Genomic DNA, 18076 nt, shown 5'->3' on the forward strand with positions numbered 1-18076 from the left:
CTGCCTGCCTGCCTGCCTGCCTGCCTGCCTGCCTGCCTGCCTGCCTGCCTGCCTGCCTGCCTGCCTGCCTGCCTGCCTGCCTGCCTGCCTGCCTGCCTGCCTGCCTGCCTGCCTGCCTGCCTGCCTGCCTGCCTGCCTGCCTGCCTGCCTGCCTGCCTGCCTGCCTGCCTGCCTGCCTGCCTGCCTGCCTGCCTGCCTGCCTGCCTGCCTGCCTGCCTGCCTGCCTGCCTGCCTGCCTGCCTGCCTGCCTGCCTGCCTGCCTGCCTGCCTGCCTGCCTGCCTGCCTGCCTGCCTGCCTGCCTGCCTGCCTGCCTGCCTGCCTCTCTCTCTCTCTCTCTCTCTCTCTCTCTCTCTCTCTCTCTCTCTCTCTCTCTCAGCACCTGCTGTCTCGAACTCTGAATGCTCGGCTATGAAAAGCCAAAAAAACAATGTGATTATTATTATTTGACCCTAATGGTCATCTATGAACGTTTGAACATAGCCATGTACTGTTATAATCTCCACCTGGCACAGCCAGAGGAGGACTGGCCAACCCTCAGAGCCTGGTTCCTCTGTAGGTTTCTTCCAAGGTTCCTGCCTTTCAAGGGAGTTTTTCCTAGCCATGGTGCTTCTACACCTTCATTGCTTGCTGTTTGGGGTTTTAGGCTGGGTTTCTGTGTAGCACTTTGTGACGTTGGATGATGTAAAAATGGCTTTATAAATAGAGTTGAAGTCAGAAGTTTACATACACTTAGATTAGAGTCATTAAAACTTGTTTTTCAACCACGCCACAAATGTCTTGTTAACAAACTATAGTTTTGGCAAGTCGGTTAGGACATCTACTTTGTGCATGACACAAGTTATTTTTAGCCCAATAATTTACAGACAGATTATTTCACTAATGTATCACAATTCCAGTAGGTCAGAAGTTTACATACAATTAGTTGACTGTGCCTTTAAACAGCTTGGAGAATTCCAGAAAATTATGTCATGGATTTAGAAGCTTCTGATAGGCTAATTGACATCATTGTAATGAATTGGAGGTGTACCTGTGGATGTATTTCAAGGCCTACCTTCAAACTCAGCGCCTCTTTGCTTGACATCATGGGAAAATCAAAATAAATCAGCGAAGACCAAAGATTAAAAAATGGTAGACCTCCACAAGTCTGGTTCATCCTCGGGAGCAATTTCCAAACGCCTGAAGGTACCATGTTCATCTGTACAAACAATAGTACGAATGTATAAACACCATGGGACCACGCAGCCGTTATACCGCTCAGGAAAGAGACGCGTTCGGTCTCCTAGAGATTAATGTACTTTGTTGCGAAAAGTGCAAATCAATCCCAGAACAACAGCAAAGGACCTTGTGAAGATGCTGGAGGAAACAGGTACAAAAGTATCTATATCCACAGTGAAACGAGTCCTATATCGACATAACCTGAAAGGCCGCTCAGTAAGGAAGAAGCCACTGCTCCAAAACTGCCATAAAAAAGCCAGACTACGGTTTGCAACTGCACATGGGGACAACGATCATACTTTTTGGTGAAATGTCCTTTGGTCTGACGAAACAAAAATAGAACTGTTTGGCCATACCGTCCATTGTTATGTTTGTAGGAAAAAGGAGGAGACTTGCAAGCCGAAGGACACCATCCCAACCGTGAAGCACAGGGGTGGCAGCATCATGTTGTGGGGGTGATTTGCTGCAGGAGGGAATGGTGCACTTCACAAAATAGATGGCTTCATGAGGGAAGGAAAAATATGCGGATATATTGAAGCAACATCTTAAGATATCAGTTAAGTTAAAACTTCTTAGCTGCAATCCCATTAACGGGATGATATGACAACAGCCAGTGAAAGTGCAGGGCGCCAAATTCAAAACAACAGTAATCTCATAATTACAATTAATAATTAAAAACATACATTAGGCTTTACGGCGAAAGCACCACAAACGATGAAGCTAGGTCACCACCAAGCCACAGAAAAATAGTGACAAAAAGCACAAATAGAGATAAAATGAATCACTAACCTTTGATGATCTTCATCAGATGACACTCATAGGACTTCATGTTACACAATACATGTATGTTTTGTTGATAAAGTAAAAAAATCTGAATTTACATTGGAGCATTACGTTCACTAGTTCCAAAAACATCCAGTGATTTTGCATAGCCACATCGATTCAACAGAAATACTCATCATAAATGTAGATGATACACATGGAATTATAGATATACCTCTCCTTAATGCAACCGCTGTGTCAGATTTTAAAAAAACTTTACGGAAAAAGCAAACCATGCAATAATCTGAGACGGCGCTCAGAAAATGAATCAAATTAGCCGCCATGTTGGAGTCAACAGATACCAGAAATTACATGATAAATATTCCCTTACCTTTGATGATCTTCATCAGAATGCACTCCCAGGAATCGCAGTTCCACAATAAATGCTTGATTTGTTTGATAATGTCCGTTATTTATGTCCAAGTAGTTGCTTTTGTAAGCCCTAGGAAGTGCAACTTCATTCATATCCCAATGTAAATTCAATAGGGTTGATTTCTCACTTCCTGTTTGGATTTCTTCTTAGGTTTTTGCTTGCCACATGAGTTCTGTTATACTCACATACATCATTCAAACAGTTTTAGAAACTTCAGAGTGTTTTTTATCCAATACTAATAATAATATGCATATATTAGCAACTGAGACTGAGGAGTAGGGCACCTCTGGGAACCTTTCATCCAAGCTACTCAATACTACCCCTGCAGCCATAAGAAGTTAAAGCTTGGTCGCAAATGGGTCTTCCAAATGGACAATGACCTTAAGCATACTTCCAAAGTTGTGGCAACATTGCTTAAGGACAACAAAGTCAAGGTATTGGAGTGGCCATCACAAAGCCCTGACCTCAATCATATTGAATATTTGTGGGCAGAACTGAAAAGCATGTGCGAGCAAGGAGGCCTACAAACCTGACTCAGTTACACCAGCTCTGTCAGGAGGAATGGGCCAAAATTCACCCAACTTATTGTGGGAAGCTTGTGGAAGGCTACCCAAAACATTTGACCCAAGTTAAACAATTTAAAGGCAATACTACCAAATACTAATTCAGTATGTAAACTTCTGGCCGACTGGGAATGTGATGAAAAAAATAAAAGCTGAAATATATCATTCTCTCTCCTATTATTCTGACATTTCGCATTCTTAAAATAAAGTGGTGATCCTAACTGACCTAAGACAGGGAATTTTTACAAGGATTAAATGTCAGGAATTGTGAAAAACTGAGTTTAAATGTATTTGGCTAAGATGTATGTAAACTTCAGACTTCAAACTGTACATTTGATTGATTGATTGACAGTAAATCTCAGTAAGACTAAAATAATTGTGTTCCAAAAAAGTTCCAGTTGCCAGAACCACATATTCTAGACACCCTTGCCCTAGAGCACAGAAACAACTATACATACCTCGGACTAAACATCAGCGCCACAGGTAACTTCCACAAAGCTATGAACGATCTGAGATACAAGGCAAGAAGGGCCTTCTATGCCATCAAAAGGAACATTTAATTCAATATACCAATTAGAATCAGTTATCAGTTATAGTTATCCGTTACAAACATTGCCCTTTATGGTTGTAAGGTCTGGGGTCTGCTCACCAAACAAGAATTCACAAAATGGGACAATCACCAAATTGAGACTGCATGCAGAATTCTGCAAAAATATCCAGTATACAGCATAAAACACCAAATAACGCATGCAGAGCAGAATTAGGCCGATACCCGCTAATTATTAAAATCAAGAAAAGAGCCGTTGAATTCTACAACCAATTAAAAGGAAGTGATTCCCAAACCTTCCATAACAAAGCCATCACCTACAGAGAGATGCACCTGGAGAAGAGTCCCTTAAGCAAGCTGGTCCTGGGGCTCTGCTTATAAACACAAACAGACCCCACAGAGCCCCAGGACAGCAATACAATTATACCCAACCAAAGCATGGGAAAATAAAAAATATAATACCTTGACACGTTGTAAAGAATCAACAATAAAACTGAGCAAACTAGAATGCTATTTAGCACTAAACAGAGAGTACACAGTGGCACAAAACCTGACCAATGTGACTGACCCAAACTTCAGGAAAGCTTTGACTTTGACTATGCACACTGCCCACAAAATGAGTTGGAAACTGAGCTGCACTTCCTAACCTCCTGCCAAATCTATGTCCATATTAGAGACACATATTTCCTTCAGATATTTCTCAGATAGGGGATCCACAAACCCAATTTTGATAAACTCCCATATCTATTACTTGAAACACCACAGTGTGCCATCACAGCAGCCAGATTTATGACCTGTTGCCACAAGAAAAGGGCAACCAGTGAAGATCAAACACCACTGCAAATACAACCCATATTTATGTTTAAATAGTTCCCCTTTTGTACTTTTGTACTTTATTTATTTGCAAATAATAAGACCTTTGGAATGTCTTTATTATTTTTGAACTTTTGTGAGTGTAATGTTTACTGTACATTTTTGTATTGTTTATTTAACGTTTGTTTTTTATCTATTTCACTTGCTTTGGCAATGCAAACACATGTTTCCCATGCCAATAAAACCCTGTAATTGAATTGAAATGAGAGAGAGAGACAGACAGGGGGAAAGAGATAGAGACATAGAGAGAGACAGAGAGAGAGAGAGACATAGAGAGAGAGAGAGAGAGAGAGAGAGAGAGACATAGAGAGAGAGAGAGAGAAAGAGAGACAGAGAGAGAGAGAGAGAGAGAGAGAGAGAGAGAGAAAGATACAGATTGAGACAGACAGAGACAGAGACACACACACACACACACACACACACACACACACACACACACACACACACATAGTTTTACCTGTTTGGAGGTCTTCCATGGAGAGAGGTGACCTGCAGAGAAACAAACAGCAAATGCTAGTCCTTTGAGCAGACAGAGAAAAATAACTGTATGAGAGTTTATCTTATCATTACAGCGGCAGAAGTAAAGAACAGTAGGGAAACATTGTACAAGAGTAAGTAAGCTTTCGGTACAAAACAATAATTCAATATCACAGTTTCTCTTGGAATCCATACATCATAGGCTTTTGAGAAACCAAGGCTATTGAGTCTACCGATAAGAATGTGGTGATTGACAGAATCAAAAGCCTTGGCCACGTCGATGAAGACGGCTGCACAGTACTGTCTTTTGTCAATGGAGGTTATGATATCGTTTAGGACCTTGAGCGTTTAGGACCTTGACCCATGACCAGCTCAGAAACCAGATTGCATAGTGGAGAAGGTACGGTGGGATTCGAAATGGTCAGTGATCTGTTTAACTTGGCTTTAGAGGTTTTAGAAAGGCAGGGCAGAATGGATATATGTCTATAACAGTTTGGGTTTAGAGTGTCTCCCAACTTGAAGAGGGGGATGACCGCGGCAGCTTTCCAGTCTTTGGGGATCTCAGAGGAAACAAAAGAGAGGTTGAACAGGCTAGTAATAGGGGTTGCAACAATTTCGGCAGATAATATTAGAAAGAGAGGGTACAGATTGTCTAGCCCAGCTGATTTGTAGGGATCCAGATTATGCAGCTCTTTCAGAACAGCAGCTGTCTAGATTTGGGTAATGGGGGGGGGGGGGGGTGCTGAGCTGTTGGCCGGGATAGGGGTAGCCAAGTGGAAAGCATATAGTGCCGTAGAAAAATACATATTAAAATGATCGATTATCATACATTTATCGGTGGTGACATTGTTTCCTAGCCTCAGTGCAGTGGGTAGCTGGCAGGGGGTGCTCTTATTCTCCATGGCCTTTACAATGTCCCAAAACATTTTGGAATTGGTGCTTCCCTAACTGACTGAGAATATTGGTTCCTGACTCCCCTGAAAATTTGCATATTGCGGGGGCTATTTGATGCTAATGCGGAACTCCACAGGAGGTTTTTGTGCTGGTCAAGGGCAGTCAAGTCTGGGGTGAACGAAGGGTTAAATCTGTTCTTAGTTCTAAGTTTTTTTGAATGGGACATACTTATTTAAGATGGTGAGGAAAGCACTTTTAAAGAGAAACCAGGCGTCCTCTACTGACGGGATGAGGTCAATATCCTTCCAGGATAACCGGATACCTGATTAGAAAGGCCTGCTCGCTGAAGTGTTTAATTGAGCGTTTGACAGTGATGAGGGGTGGTCGTTTGACCGCGGACCCATCATGCACGCAGGCAATGAGGCAGTGATCGTTGAGATCCTGGTTGAAGACAGCAGAGGTGTATTTAGAGGGCAAGTTGTTCAGGATGACATCTAAGAGGGTGCCCATGATTACGGATTAAGTGTTGTACCTGGTAAATTCCTTAATAATTTGTGTGAGATTGAGGGCATCTAGCTTAGATTGTAGGACTGCCAGGGTGTTAAGCATATCCCAGTTTAGGTCACCTAACAGTACAAGCTCTGAAGATAGATGGGGGGCAATCAATTCACATATGGTGTCCAGGGCACAGCTGGGGGCTGGAAGGGGTCTATAACAAGCGGCAGCGGTGAGAGACTTGTTTCTGGAAAGTTGGATTTTTAAAAGTAGAAGCTCGAATTGTTTGGGCACAGACCTGGATAGTATGACAGAACTGCAGGCTCTCTCTGCAGTAGATTGCAACTTTGCCCGATTTGGCAGTTCTATCTTTTTGGAAGCTGTTATAGTTAGGGATGAAATTTTGATGTAGTCCATTCCAGGGAGATGACAATGGAAATCATGCAGTTATATTTTTGAGAGACTACATTAATCCATCCCCATCCACCATCTATATAAACCAAAAAACAGGGCTAAGTAGACTACTGTACCCATTGGAATGAACCACAAAGTCAGGATTGTAGTTTACATGGGTGGTTCTCAAATCTTTGAAGTGTCAAAATGTACACTATACACAGTTGTTTATGAATAATAACATATTGTTCATTAACCATTCTGTTGTGAATTTGTGAATTAGGGGAGAAGGATTGCAGCTGCGATCAGCTCAGGGTTTTGAAACATATGGCTGAAGCGTTTCTTAAGTATAAATTGTAGCACATCCACCAGAGGCTTACATTACTTCAGGGACAACTTGATTCAGTTAAGTTTTGTTATCAGAAAGTTGATAGTTGGAAGAAAAAAAAAGCTTACAAGAAGTTGTCTGTTGTAGTTCTTACAATCTTACCCTGGATTTCAAACTCAGAATAGATGTAATTTAGGGCACCTGCCAGCACATCAAAGGTGTGCAAGCTTCTGCCAAACTGTCAGGGTCTAGCCAATGGGCTGTAACACCAATTAAGCTCCGTCTTCTTGCAGACCAGCAGTCGGTGGTGGTGGCAAAGTGGTCACCACTTCATGGCCTCAGTCACCTTCTTCTTCATTTCTTTTGAGGCTTCATCTATCCTGGAGCGCAGTGTCGGCAATGATATGATCTTTGAGTTATGCTCAAGCCTGGACAAACCCTCTGAACGGTTCTTGTTCTACAACAGTGAAAGATTGGAGCCCTTGGACCACATACTTCACCACAGCTTTATCGATGGATTTTTGGGACACTGTCCCCAGTAATGTTCTCTGCTTGATTGTGGAGGGAGTCTGAGGGGCATGTTTTCTCTTCAAAGTGTTTACAGCCAGTTCTCCATATTTCTTAAGATGGTGTACTCTGATATATTAACTAAGAAAAGGAAAAGAAAGAAATCAGAAAGACTGTTACTTAGCTACCGTCACTAAATAACATTAGATAAGTGAGAGTTTGTGAACACCATTTAATTAAGTCTACAGTAATTATCTAGGTAAGAATAACAACTTTCTCAACTAACACAAGTAAGATATTGTCTTGCTAACTAGCTAAGCTAGTGGGTGTTAGCTAAAATTCGAAAGCTAATATTAGCTAGCTAGCTTGACAGCGGTGTTTAGAGAAAAGGTATTTAGCTATTCTAACATTAGCTGACTAAAATGTGCCCAGATTCGCAAACTAGCAAGCTAGCTAGTTTATGCTTGCTAAAACTTTAGCTAGTTAGCTCATGATAGTTTAGTTAGATTGCATTAGCTAACAAAATTTCTGAATCCGGGCACATTTTAGCCAGCTACTAGCAATGGAACTATTTAAGTATAGGATTAGCTAGCATAAACTAAAACTGCTTGTTGCATTAGCAAATGTGACCTACCTAGCTAGGTTAGCTCATTTTAGCTAGCATTCTAGTATAAGTATCATTAGCTAGCATGCTAAATTTATTCCAGCTAGCTGGCAAGCTAACAGTAGACTTACCTCAATGTGTTTTTTTAGATTCGACGGCGAGTTCTTGAATGCTGGTATTTCTTGAACTTTAGGTAAACATAACCGACATTTCATTTGCTAGGATGAATCCTTCATTCTGAGAAAATAAAACATTTATTTTAGATACGGCCAGGGGTGTTCGTCCTCATCAGGAGGTGGTGGTGGTAGTGGTAGCGATTTTGGACATTCTTGGGAAAAGTGCTGCAGAGTGGATGACTATTTTGTAAGTAACTGGCTCTCGTGGGTGGGGTTTACACTTTAGGACCCTTAGATTATCCCCAAACTGATGTGGGTTGGATCAACTTTGCTTGCATGTCGTCGCCTGCTGCCTTGCAAAACAAGTTCACCCATGAGTGAGCCGACTTGCCGACCTTGCATATTCTTTCCAACATTATTCATATTTTTTTTCAGCTTCAGATTGATTTGATTTTGTAGCGAGTAACGAAGGCTTGGCGGTCAAAGGCCCGATTGACCCAGAGTCCTCCGGGTCATTGTACATAAGAATTTGTTCTTAACTGATTTGCCTAGTTAAATTAAAAATTAAAAATAAAGTATCAAGGTGAAAGTATACATTTTCATTTGAAAATGTAGTGAAGTAAAACTAAAAGTTCTAAAAATAGAAATAGTAAAGTACAGTACAGATACCCCAAAAAACTACTTAAGTACAGTAACATAGCATTTCTACTTTGTTACTTTAAACAACTGCTTCTCTCTGCGTTCTTGAGAAAGGAATGAAGGAGAGAGAGGAGGAGATGGAAATGCACGGTGGAGAGATATCATGTAGCTAATGGTATTGTCAGCCTATTAATTATGAAAATATAAAAAACGCCCTAAGCTATTCAAAGTCAAATACAAATTCACTAAAAGGTTCCCGTTTTAAACGGGATATTTTGTCACGACAAGATGCTCGACTATGCATATAATTGACAACTTTGGATGGAAAACACTCTGACGTTTCCAAAACTGCAAAGATATTGTCTGTGAGTGCAACAGAACTGATGTTACAGGCGAAACCCAGATAAAAATCCAACCAGGAAGTGCCCCATTTTTGAAAGCCCTGCATGCCAATGACTCCTTATATGCCTGTGAATGAGCTACGAATGAGCTTACGCTTTCTACGTATTCCCCAAGGTGTCTACAGCATTGTGACGTCTTTTTACGCATTTATGTTGAAGAATAGCCGTAAGGGACCACATTTAGCAAGTGGTCACATGACGGCTCCGGCAGAAAATCTTGCGTAAAGTACACAAGTAGCCATTTTTCCAATCGCTTCTTATGAGAAACCAATTGTCCCGACGGATATTTTATCGAATAGATATGTGGAAAACACCTTGAGGATTGATTCTAAACAACGTTTGGCATGTTTCTGTCGATATTATGGAGCTAATTTGGAAAAAAGTTTGGCGTTGTAGTGACTGCATTTTCCGGTCGATTTCTCAGCCAAACGTGAAGAACAAACGGAGCTATTTCGCCTACAAAAATAATATTTTTGGAAAAAAGGAACATTTGCTATCTAACTGGGAGTCTCGTGAGTGAAAAAATCCGAAGCTCATCAAAGGTAAAGGATTTAATTTGATTGCTTTTCTTATTTTCGAGAAAATGTTGCCTGCTGGTAGCAGAGCCTAGCCATAGCATTATGCCATGATAAACTTACACAAATGCTTGTCTAGCGTTGGCTGTAAAGTATATTTTGAAAATCTGAGATGACAGTGTGATTAAAAAAAGGCTAAGCTTTGTCTCAATATATTTCATTTGTGAATTCCATGAATAGGAAGATTTTCTAGGAAGATTTATATCCACTGCCTTATGCTAATTAGTTTGAGGCTACGTTACGCTCCCGCATGCAGGTTTGCGAGTCATGAGAAGTTAACTCTGTAAGAGGCCCTACCTGCACAATCAATGAACCAACATCATCGCCTAGGCCTATACGTTCTCTCCCAGACTCTGAGGCATAGCACAAGGAGCGTAGCACAAATCAATCCAGTCTGCATAATAATACAGTCGACATTCAAAGGCGAATACTATAATTTGTTAAATTTGCAGTATAGACTAGACCAATTATAATTATCTGTACAAATAATAGTATGGAAGTATAAACACCATGGGAACACGCAGCTGTCATATCGCTTAGGAAGGAGACGCATTCTGTCTACTAGAGATGAACGTACTTTGGTGCAAAAAGTGCAAATCAATCCCAGAACAACAGCAAAGGACCCTGTGAAGATGCTGGAGGAAACAGGTACAAAAGTATCTATATCCACAGTAAAAATGAGTCCTATATCGACATAACCTGAAAGGTTGCTCAGCAAGGAAGAAGCCACTGCTCCAAAACCGCCATAAAAAAGCCAGACTACAGTTTGCAACTGCACATGAGGAAAACAGTGTACTTTTTAGAGAAATGTCCTCTGGTCTGATAAAACAAAAATAGAACTGTTTGGCCGAAGAACACCATCCCATCCATGAAGCACGGGGGTGGCAGCATAATGTTTTGAGGTGCTTTGCTGCAGGAGGGACTGGTAAACTTCACAAAATTGATGGCATCATGAGGTATGAAAATTATGTGGATATATTGAATCAACATCTCAAGACATCAGTCAGGAAGTTAAAGCTTGGTCGCAAATAGGTCTTCCAAATGGATAATGACAACAAGCATAATTCCAAAGTTGTTTCCAAATGGTTTAAGGACAACAAAGTCAAGGTATTGGAGTGGCCATCACAAAGCCCTGACCTCAATCCTATAGAAAATTAGTGGGTAGAACTGAAAAGCGTGTGCGAGCAAGTAGGCCTAAGAACCTGCCTCAGTTCCACCAGCATTGTCAGGAGGAATGGACCAAAATTCACCCAACTTATTGAGGGAAGCTTGTGGATGGCTACCTGAAATGTTTGACACAAGTTAACTTCATATGGCTGCAGGGGCAGTATTGAGTAGCTTGGATGAAAAGGTGCCCATTGTAAACGGCCAGCTCCTCAGTCTTAGTTGCTAATATATGCATATTATTATTAGTATTGGATAGAAAAACACTCTAAAGTTTCCAAAACTGTCAAAATATTGTCTGTGAGTATAACAGAACTGATGTTGCAGGCGAAACCCTGAGGAAAATAAAAACATTAAGTGTTTTATATTTTTCCATAGCCTCCCTTTGCTGGATTTAAAGGGATATGAACCAGATTCCTTTTTCTATCGCTTCTGCAAGGTGTCAACAGTCTTCAGACATAGTTTCAGGCTTTTATTTAGAAAAATGAGCCAGAACGATAACATCGCGTCAAGTGGTCACATGAGTTTTGCTTGCGCAAAAGAATTTGGACAGCCATTGTTTTCCCCTCTCCTACTGTGAAAGACATTAGCGGTTGATATATTATTGATTATATATTTTAAAAACAACCTGAGGATTGATTATAAAAAACGTTTGACATGTTTCTGTGGACATTATGGAAACTATTTGGAATTTTAGTCTGCGTTGTCATGACCGCTATTTCCTGTGGATTTCTGAATATAACGCGACAAACAAACGGAGGTATTTTGGATATAAAAATCATTTTTATGGAACAAACGAACATTTGTTGTGTAACTGGGAGTCTCGTGAGTGAAAACATCCGAAGATCATCAAAGGTAAACAATTAATTTGATTGCTTTTCTGATTTTCGTGATCGAGCTATCCGATGCTAAGTGTACTTAATGTTTTATCGTGCGATCGATAAACTTACACAAACGCTTGGATTGCTTTCACTGTAAAGCATAGTTTGACACGACAGGTGGATTAACAAAAGACCGAGCTGTGTTTTCCTATATTGCACTTGTGATTTCATGAATATACATATTTCTGGTAATATTTAGTGTATGTAGCACTATGCTATTCAGCGGATGTTGAGGACACTTATCCCGATTTGGGGATTGCAGCCATAACAAGTTAAACAACTTAAAGGCAATGCTACCAAATACTAACTGAGTGTATGTAAACTTCTGACCCACTGGGAATGTGATGAAAGAAATGAAAGCTAAAAAAAAAAAAAAAACCACTACAATTTTTTTATTTAATCTTTATTTAACCAGGTAGGCTAGTTGAAACCAAGTTTTCATTTACAACTGCGATGTGGCCAAGATAAAGCAAAACAGTTCGACACATACAACAACACAGAGTTACACATGGAATTAACAAACATACAGCAAAAAAAGTATATATGCAGTGTGTGCAAATGAGGTAAGATAAGGGAGGTAAGGCAATAAATAGGCCATGGTGGCGAAGTAATTATAATATAGCAATTGAACACTGGAGTGATAGATGTGCAAAGATGAATGTGCAAGTAGAGATACTGGGGTGAAAAGATAAATAAAGCAACATAAAGAGCAAGATAAATAAATAAATACAGTATGGGATGAGGTAGTTGGATGGGCTATTTACAGACGGGCTATGTACAGGTGCAGTGATCTGTGAGCTGCTCTGACAGCTGGTGCTTAAAGCTAGTGAGGGAGATATGAGCCTCCAGCTTCAGTGATTTTTGCAGTTCGTTCTAGTCATTGGCAGCAGAGTACTGGAAGGAAAGGCGGCCAAAGGAGGAATTGGCTTTGGGGGTGAACAGTGAAATATACCAGCTGAGCGCGTGCTATGGGTGGGTGCTGCTATGGTGGCCAGTGAGCTGAGATAAGGCGGGGCTTTACCTAGCAAATACTTTTAGATGAACTGGAGCCAGTGGGTTTGGTGATGAGTATGAAGCGAGGGCCAGCCAACGAGAGTGTACAGGTCGCAGTGGTGAGATGGTGGGTAGTATGGGGCTTTGGTGACAACACGGATGGCAATGTGATAGATTTCATCCAGCTTGTTGAGTAGAGTGTTGGAGGCTATTTTGTAAATGACATCGCTGAAATCGAGGATTGATAGGGTGGTCAGTTTTACGAGGGTATGTTTGGCAGCATGAGTGAAGGATGCTTTGTTGTGAAATTGGAAGCCGATTCTAGATTAAAATGTTGTATTGGAGATGCATAATGTGAGTCTGGAAAGATAGTTTACAGTCTAACCAGACATCTAGGTATTTGTAATTGTCCACATATTCTAAGTCAGAACCATTCAGAGTAGGGATGCTCGACGGGCGAGCAGGTGCAGGCAGCAATCGGTTGAAGAGCATGCATTTCGTTTTATTTGCATTTAAGAGCAGTTGTAGGCCACGGGAGGAGTGTTGTGTGGCACTGAAGCTCATTTGGACATAGGTAACACAGTGTCCAAAGGAGGGCCAGAAGTATACAGAATGGTGTCATCGGCATATAGGTGGATCAGAGGTTCACCAGCAGCAAGAGCGACATCATTGATGTATACAGAGAAGAGAGTGGGCCCGAGAATTGAACCCTGTGGCACCCCCAGAGAGACTGCCAGAGGTCCGGACAGCAGGCCCTCTGATTTGACACACTGAACTCTATCAGAGAAGTAGTTGGTGAACCAGGCGAGGCAGTCATTTGAGAAACCAAGGCTGATTAGTCTGCCGATGAGAATGTGGTGTTTGACAGAGTCGAAAGCCTTGGCCAGGTCAATGAATACGGCTGCACAGTAATGTCTCTTATCGATGGCGGTTATGATATCGTTTAGGACCTTGAGCGTGACTGAGGTGCACCCATGACCAGCTCAGAAACCAGATTGCATAGTGGAGAAGGTGCGGTGGGATTCGAAATGGTCGGTGTTCTGTTTGTTTACTTGACTTTCGAAGACCTTAGAAAGGCAGAGTAGGATAGACAAAGTTCTGTAGCAGTGTGGGTCTAGAGCAGGGGTGTCAAACTCAAATACCCAGTGGGCCAAAATGTAAAACCTGAACAAAGTCACGGGCCAACATTGAACAAATTAACCTTTTAATATGGACCCAAACAAGTTTTGCTTTAACATTGAATATGGAACAAGCATCGCTTATTACCATACAATATATAATTTAATAGTGGAGACATGCAAAATCGAATTTCAAATGAAAAAACACATCAATGGCATTGATTTATTAAATAAATAAAAATTTAAATAAAAATTGTATGCCTCTTTTCTATTTGCAGCCTTCTGATTTAAATACCAAAATAAACTTTTTCCACTGGCTAATAATTTTACAAATAAAATGATAATAAATCAATCAACCATTCAAGCCCATGCCTTGTAGCAAGAAAAAGTGCATAAAGAAAACGTTAATTATTGCATACTGGTCTAATCTGATGTGCCCAAGCCAGATACCTGGCATCTCTTCTTGGATGCTAGTTCATCAATGTCTGGGCTCAAGCTCTGAGCTGAAGAAATCCTCAGTATCGAGCGAAGATGTTCATCAGTCAGACGGTCTCCTGTGAGTTGTTTTGGTCATCTTCATTGAGGAGAAAAGTTGCTCGCATAGATAAGTGCTGCCGAACATGGAGAGCATCTGAGCAGCTTGGGTGCGGAGCTGAGGCATTGTGTCAGGGATGAACCGTGGAAACTGTGCGGCGCCCACAGCATCATACTTTGACTTCAGCGTGTCGTTGCACTGGAGTTCAATCAGCTCCATTTGGATGTTGGTTGGTGCATTTTCCACATCAACTGCGAAGGGATTACTAAGCAGTTCAAACTTGCATTTCTGGGCATCGAAGTCGGCAAATCGCCGGCTAAACTCAGCGGCGAGAACACTGAGTTTTTCAGCAAACTGTGCGCATGGGAACACGGCGGTAGAGATCTGCGCTTTTATGGATTGGCAGCAGGGAAAATGGCAAGGGTTTCCTTGCAGCATCTGATTCTCCCACAGGCACAGTTTAGTTTTGAAGGCCCTCACTGCAGCGTACATGTCTGTGATGATGCGCCCCCGCCCCTGAAGCTGCAGGTTCAGCGCATCGAGATGGCTCGAGATGTCACAGAGAAAGGCCAGCTCACACAGGAACTTTTGCTCCCGGAGCTCTGCTGTATCCTTCCCTTTGGTTTCCAGGAATTGACATATTTCCTCACGCAGCTCGAAACATCTGTTCAGTACTTTTCCTCTGCTTAGCCATCTCACCTCTGTGTGATACGGCACGTCTGCGTATTCCGAACCACACTCCTCCAGAAAAGATTTAAACTGGCGGTGATTTAGACCTTTGGCTCTTATAAAGTTAACTACCTGTGTTACTGTGGTCATAACATGTTCCATCTTTAGGGCTTTGGCACACAGTGCTTCCTGATGTATGATGCAGTGGTAAACAGTTAGCTCACCTACACAGTTCTCTTCCGGCATCTTCTCCCGAACCATGCCCACCAGTCCACTCTTTTTACCGCACATCGCTGGCGCACCATCTGTCGTTAATCCAACGAGTTTATCCCACGGCAGCTTTATTTCAGTTACACATTTGGAAACCTCCTCAACGATTTCCTTTCCTGTGGTTGTGCCATGCATTGATTTGAATCCTAATAGCTCCTCCGTAACACACAGATTTGATTCTACTCCACGGATGAAGACTGACAGCTGAGCAGTATCAGATGCGTCGCAGCTCTCATCCACAGCGAGGGAGAACACAACAAAATCTTTTCCCTTTTCCATCAGCTGGTCATACAGATTGGTGGCAAGATCACATGTGCGATCAGCTACTGTGTTCCTGCTCAGGCTCACGTTTGAAAATGCTTGTTTTTTCTCTGGGCATACGAGGTCACAAACCTTCATCATGAACTTTTTCATGAACTCTCCCTCACTAAAGGGCCGGGCTGATTTTGCGATCTCTGCTGCCACTATATAACTAGCCTTTACAGCAGCCTCGCTTTGTGATGTGGCTTTTTTAAACATATTCTGTTGTGAAACCAAACTTATTTTCATCTCCTCTACTTTCTGGCTCCTTTGAGTCATGTCCAGGTCCTTGTATTTGTCATGGTGTTTCGTTTCATAGTGTCGTCTAATGTTGTACTCCTTACTTACAGCCACGTTGACTCCACAAACAAGACAAACAGGTTTGTCTTTTACATATGTAAACAGATATTCTGCCTCCCACTTGTCCAGAAAGCTCCTGTTTTCTGCCTTTCTTTTCGCCATTTTTGGGAAGGGTTAGATCGCTGACAGTTGTAGCGTCTATGTTGCTATGACTACTGTCACAGAGGAGAGAGCGTTTCTGGGTCCTGTCCTGATTGGCGCGCGAAAACAGCAGAGCATTATGGGATTCGTAGTATTAGTGGTGAATGCGCTGTATAATACCGGCGGACCAGCTCTAGTAGTAATTTGGTATTGTCTCGCGGGCCAAATTTGGCCCACGGGCCAGAGTTTGACACCCATGCTCTAGAGTGTCTCTTCCTTTGAAGAGGGGGATGGCCGTGTAGTTTTCCAATCTTTGGGAATCTCAGATGATACGAAAGAGAGGTCGAAGAGGTAGTAGGTGTTTTAGAAAGAGAGGGTCCAGTTTGTCTAGCCCAGCTGATTTGTAGGGATCCAGATTTTGCAGCTCTTTCAGAACAATAGCTATCTGGATCTGGGTCAAGGAGAAATGGGGAGGCTTGGGCGAGTTGCTGTGGGGGGGGGGAGGGGGGGGGGTGCATGGCTGTTGACCGTGGCAGGGGTAGCCAGGTGGAAAGCATAGCCAGCAGTAGAAAAATGCTTCTTGAAATTCTCAATTATATTGGATTCATCGGTGGTGACATTGTTTCCTAGCCTCAGTGCAGTGGGCAGCTGGGAGGAGGTGCTCTTATTCTCCATGGACTTTACAGTGTCCCAGAACTTTTTGAGTTTGTGAGACAGGATGCAAATTTCTGTTTGATAAAGGCAGCCTTAGATTTCCTAACTGCCTGTGTATATTGGTTCCTAACTTCCCTGAAAAGTTGCATTTCAACGGGGGCTATTCAATGTTAATGCAGTATGCCACAGGATGTTTTTGTGCTGGTCAAGGGCAGTCAGGTCTGGAGTGAACCAAGGGCTGTTCCTGGTTCTACATTTTTTAATGGGGCATGCTTATTTAAGATGGTGAGGATGGCACTTTTAAAGAATAACCAGGCATCCTCTACTGACGGGATGAGGGTGATATCCTTCCAGGATACCCGGGCCAGGTAATTTAGAAAGGCCTGCTCACTCAAGTGATTTAGGGAGCGTTTGACAGTGATGAGGGGTGGTTGTTTGACCGCAGACCCATTACGGATGCAGGCAGTGATTGCTGAGATCTTGGTTGAAGACAGCAGAGGTGTATTTGGAGGGCAAGTTGGTCAGGAGGATATCTATGAGGATGCCCGTGGTTACGGATTTGGGGTTGTACGTGGTAGGTTCATTGATATTTTGCGTGAGATTGAGGGCATCTAGCTTAGATTGTAGAATGGCCGGGGTGTTAAGCATGTCCCAGTTTAGGTCACCTAGCAGCACAAGCTCTGAAGATAGATGGGGGGCAATCAATTCACAAATGTTGTCCAGGTCACAGCTGGGGGCAGAGGGTGGTCTATCGCAAGCGGCAATGGTGGGAGACTTGTTTCTGGAAAGTTGGATTTTTAAAAATAGAAGCTTGAATTGTTTGGGTACAGACCTGGATAGTAAGCAGAACTTTGCAGGCAATCTCTGCAGTAGATTGCAACTCCGCCCCCTTTGGCAATTCTATCTTGTTGGAAAATGTTATAGTTAGGGATGGAAATTTCAGGGTTTTTGGTGGTATTCCTAAGCCAGGATTCAGAGACGGCTAGGACATTTGGGTTGACAGAGTGTGCTAAAGTAGTGAATAAAACAAACTTAGGGAGAAGGCTTCTAATGTTAACATGCATGAAACCAAGGCTTTTACGGTTATAGACGTCAACAAATGAGAGCATTTGGGGAATAGGAGTGGAGCTAGGCACCTCTACATCACCAGAGGAAGAGAGGAGGAGTAGGATAAGGGTACGGCTAAAGGCTATAAGAACTGGTCATCTAGTACGTTCGGAACAGAGAG

At 42.3% G+C, this 18076-nt stretch overlaps 1 protein-coding gene across 1 annotated transcript in view; it reads right to left on the bottom strand.

The window, feature by feature from the left end:
- LOC110501618 (membrane-associated guanylate kinase, WW and PDZ domain-containing protein 2) overlaps positions 1-18076 on the bottom strand; it is a 292550-nt gene that overhangs the window by 59728 nt on the left and 214746 nt on the right. Inside the window, 1 exon segment of the mRNA XM_036949610.2 lies at positions 4852-4883. Coding sequence (XP_036805505.2) covers positions 4852-4883 — 32 coding nt within the window.

The sequence above is a fragment of the Oncorhynchus mykiss genome, chromosome 2 (genome assembly GCF_057628025.1).
Source record: "Oncorhynchus mykiss isolate SJ-2025 chromosome 2, ASM5762802v1, whole genome shotgun sequence".
In the NCBI taxonomy this organism is placed as follows: domain Eukaryota; kingdom Metazoa; phylum Chordata; class Actinopteri; order Salmoniformes; family Salmonidae; genus Oncorhynchus; species Oncorhynchus mykiss.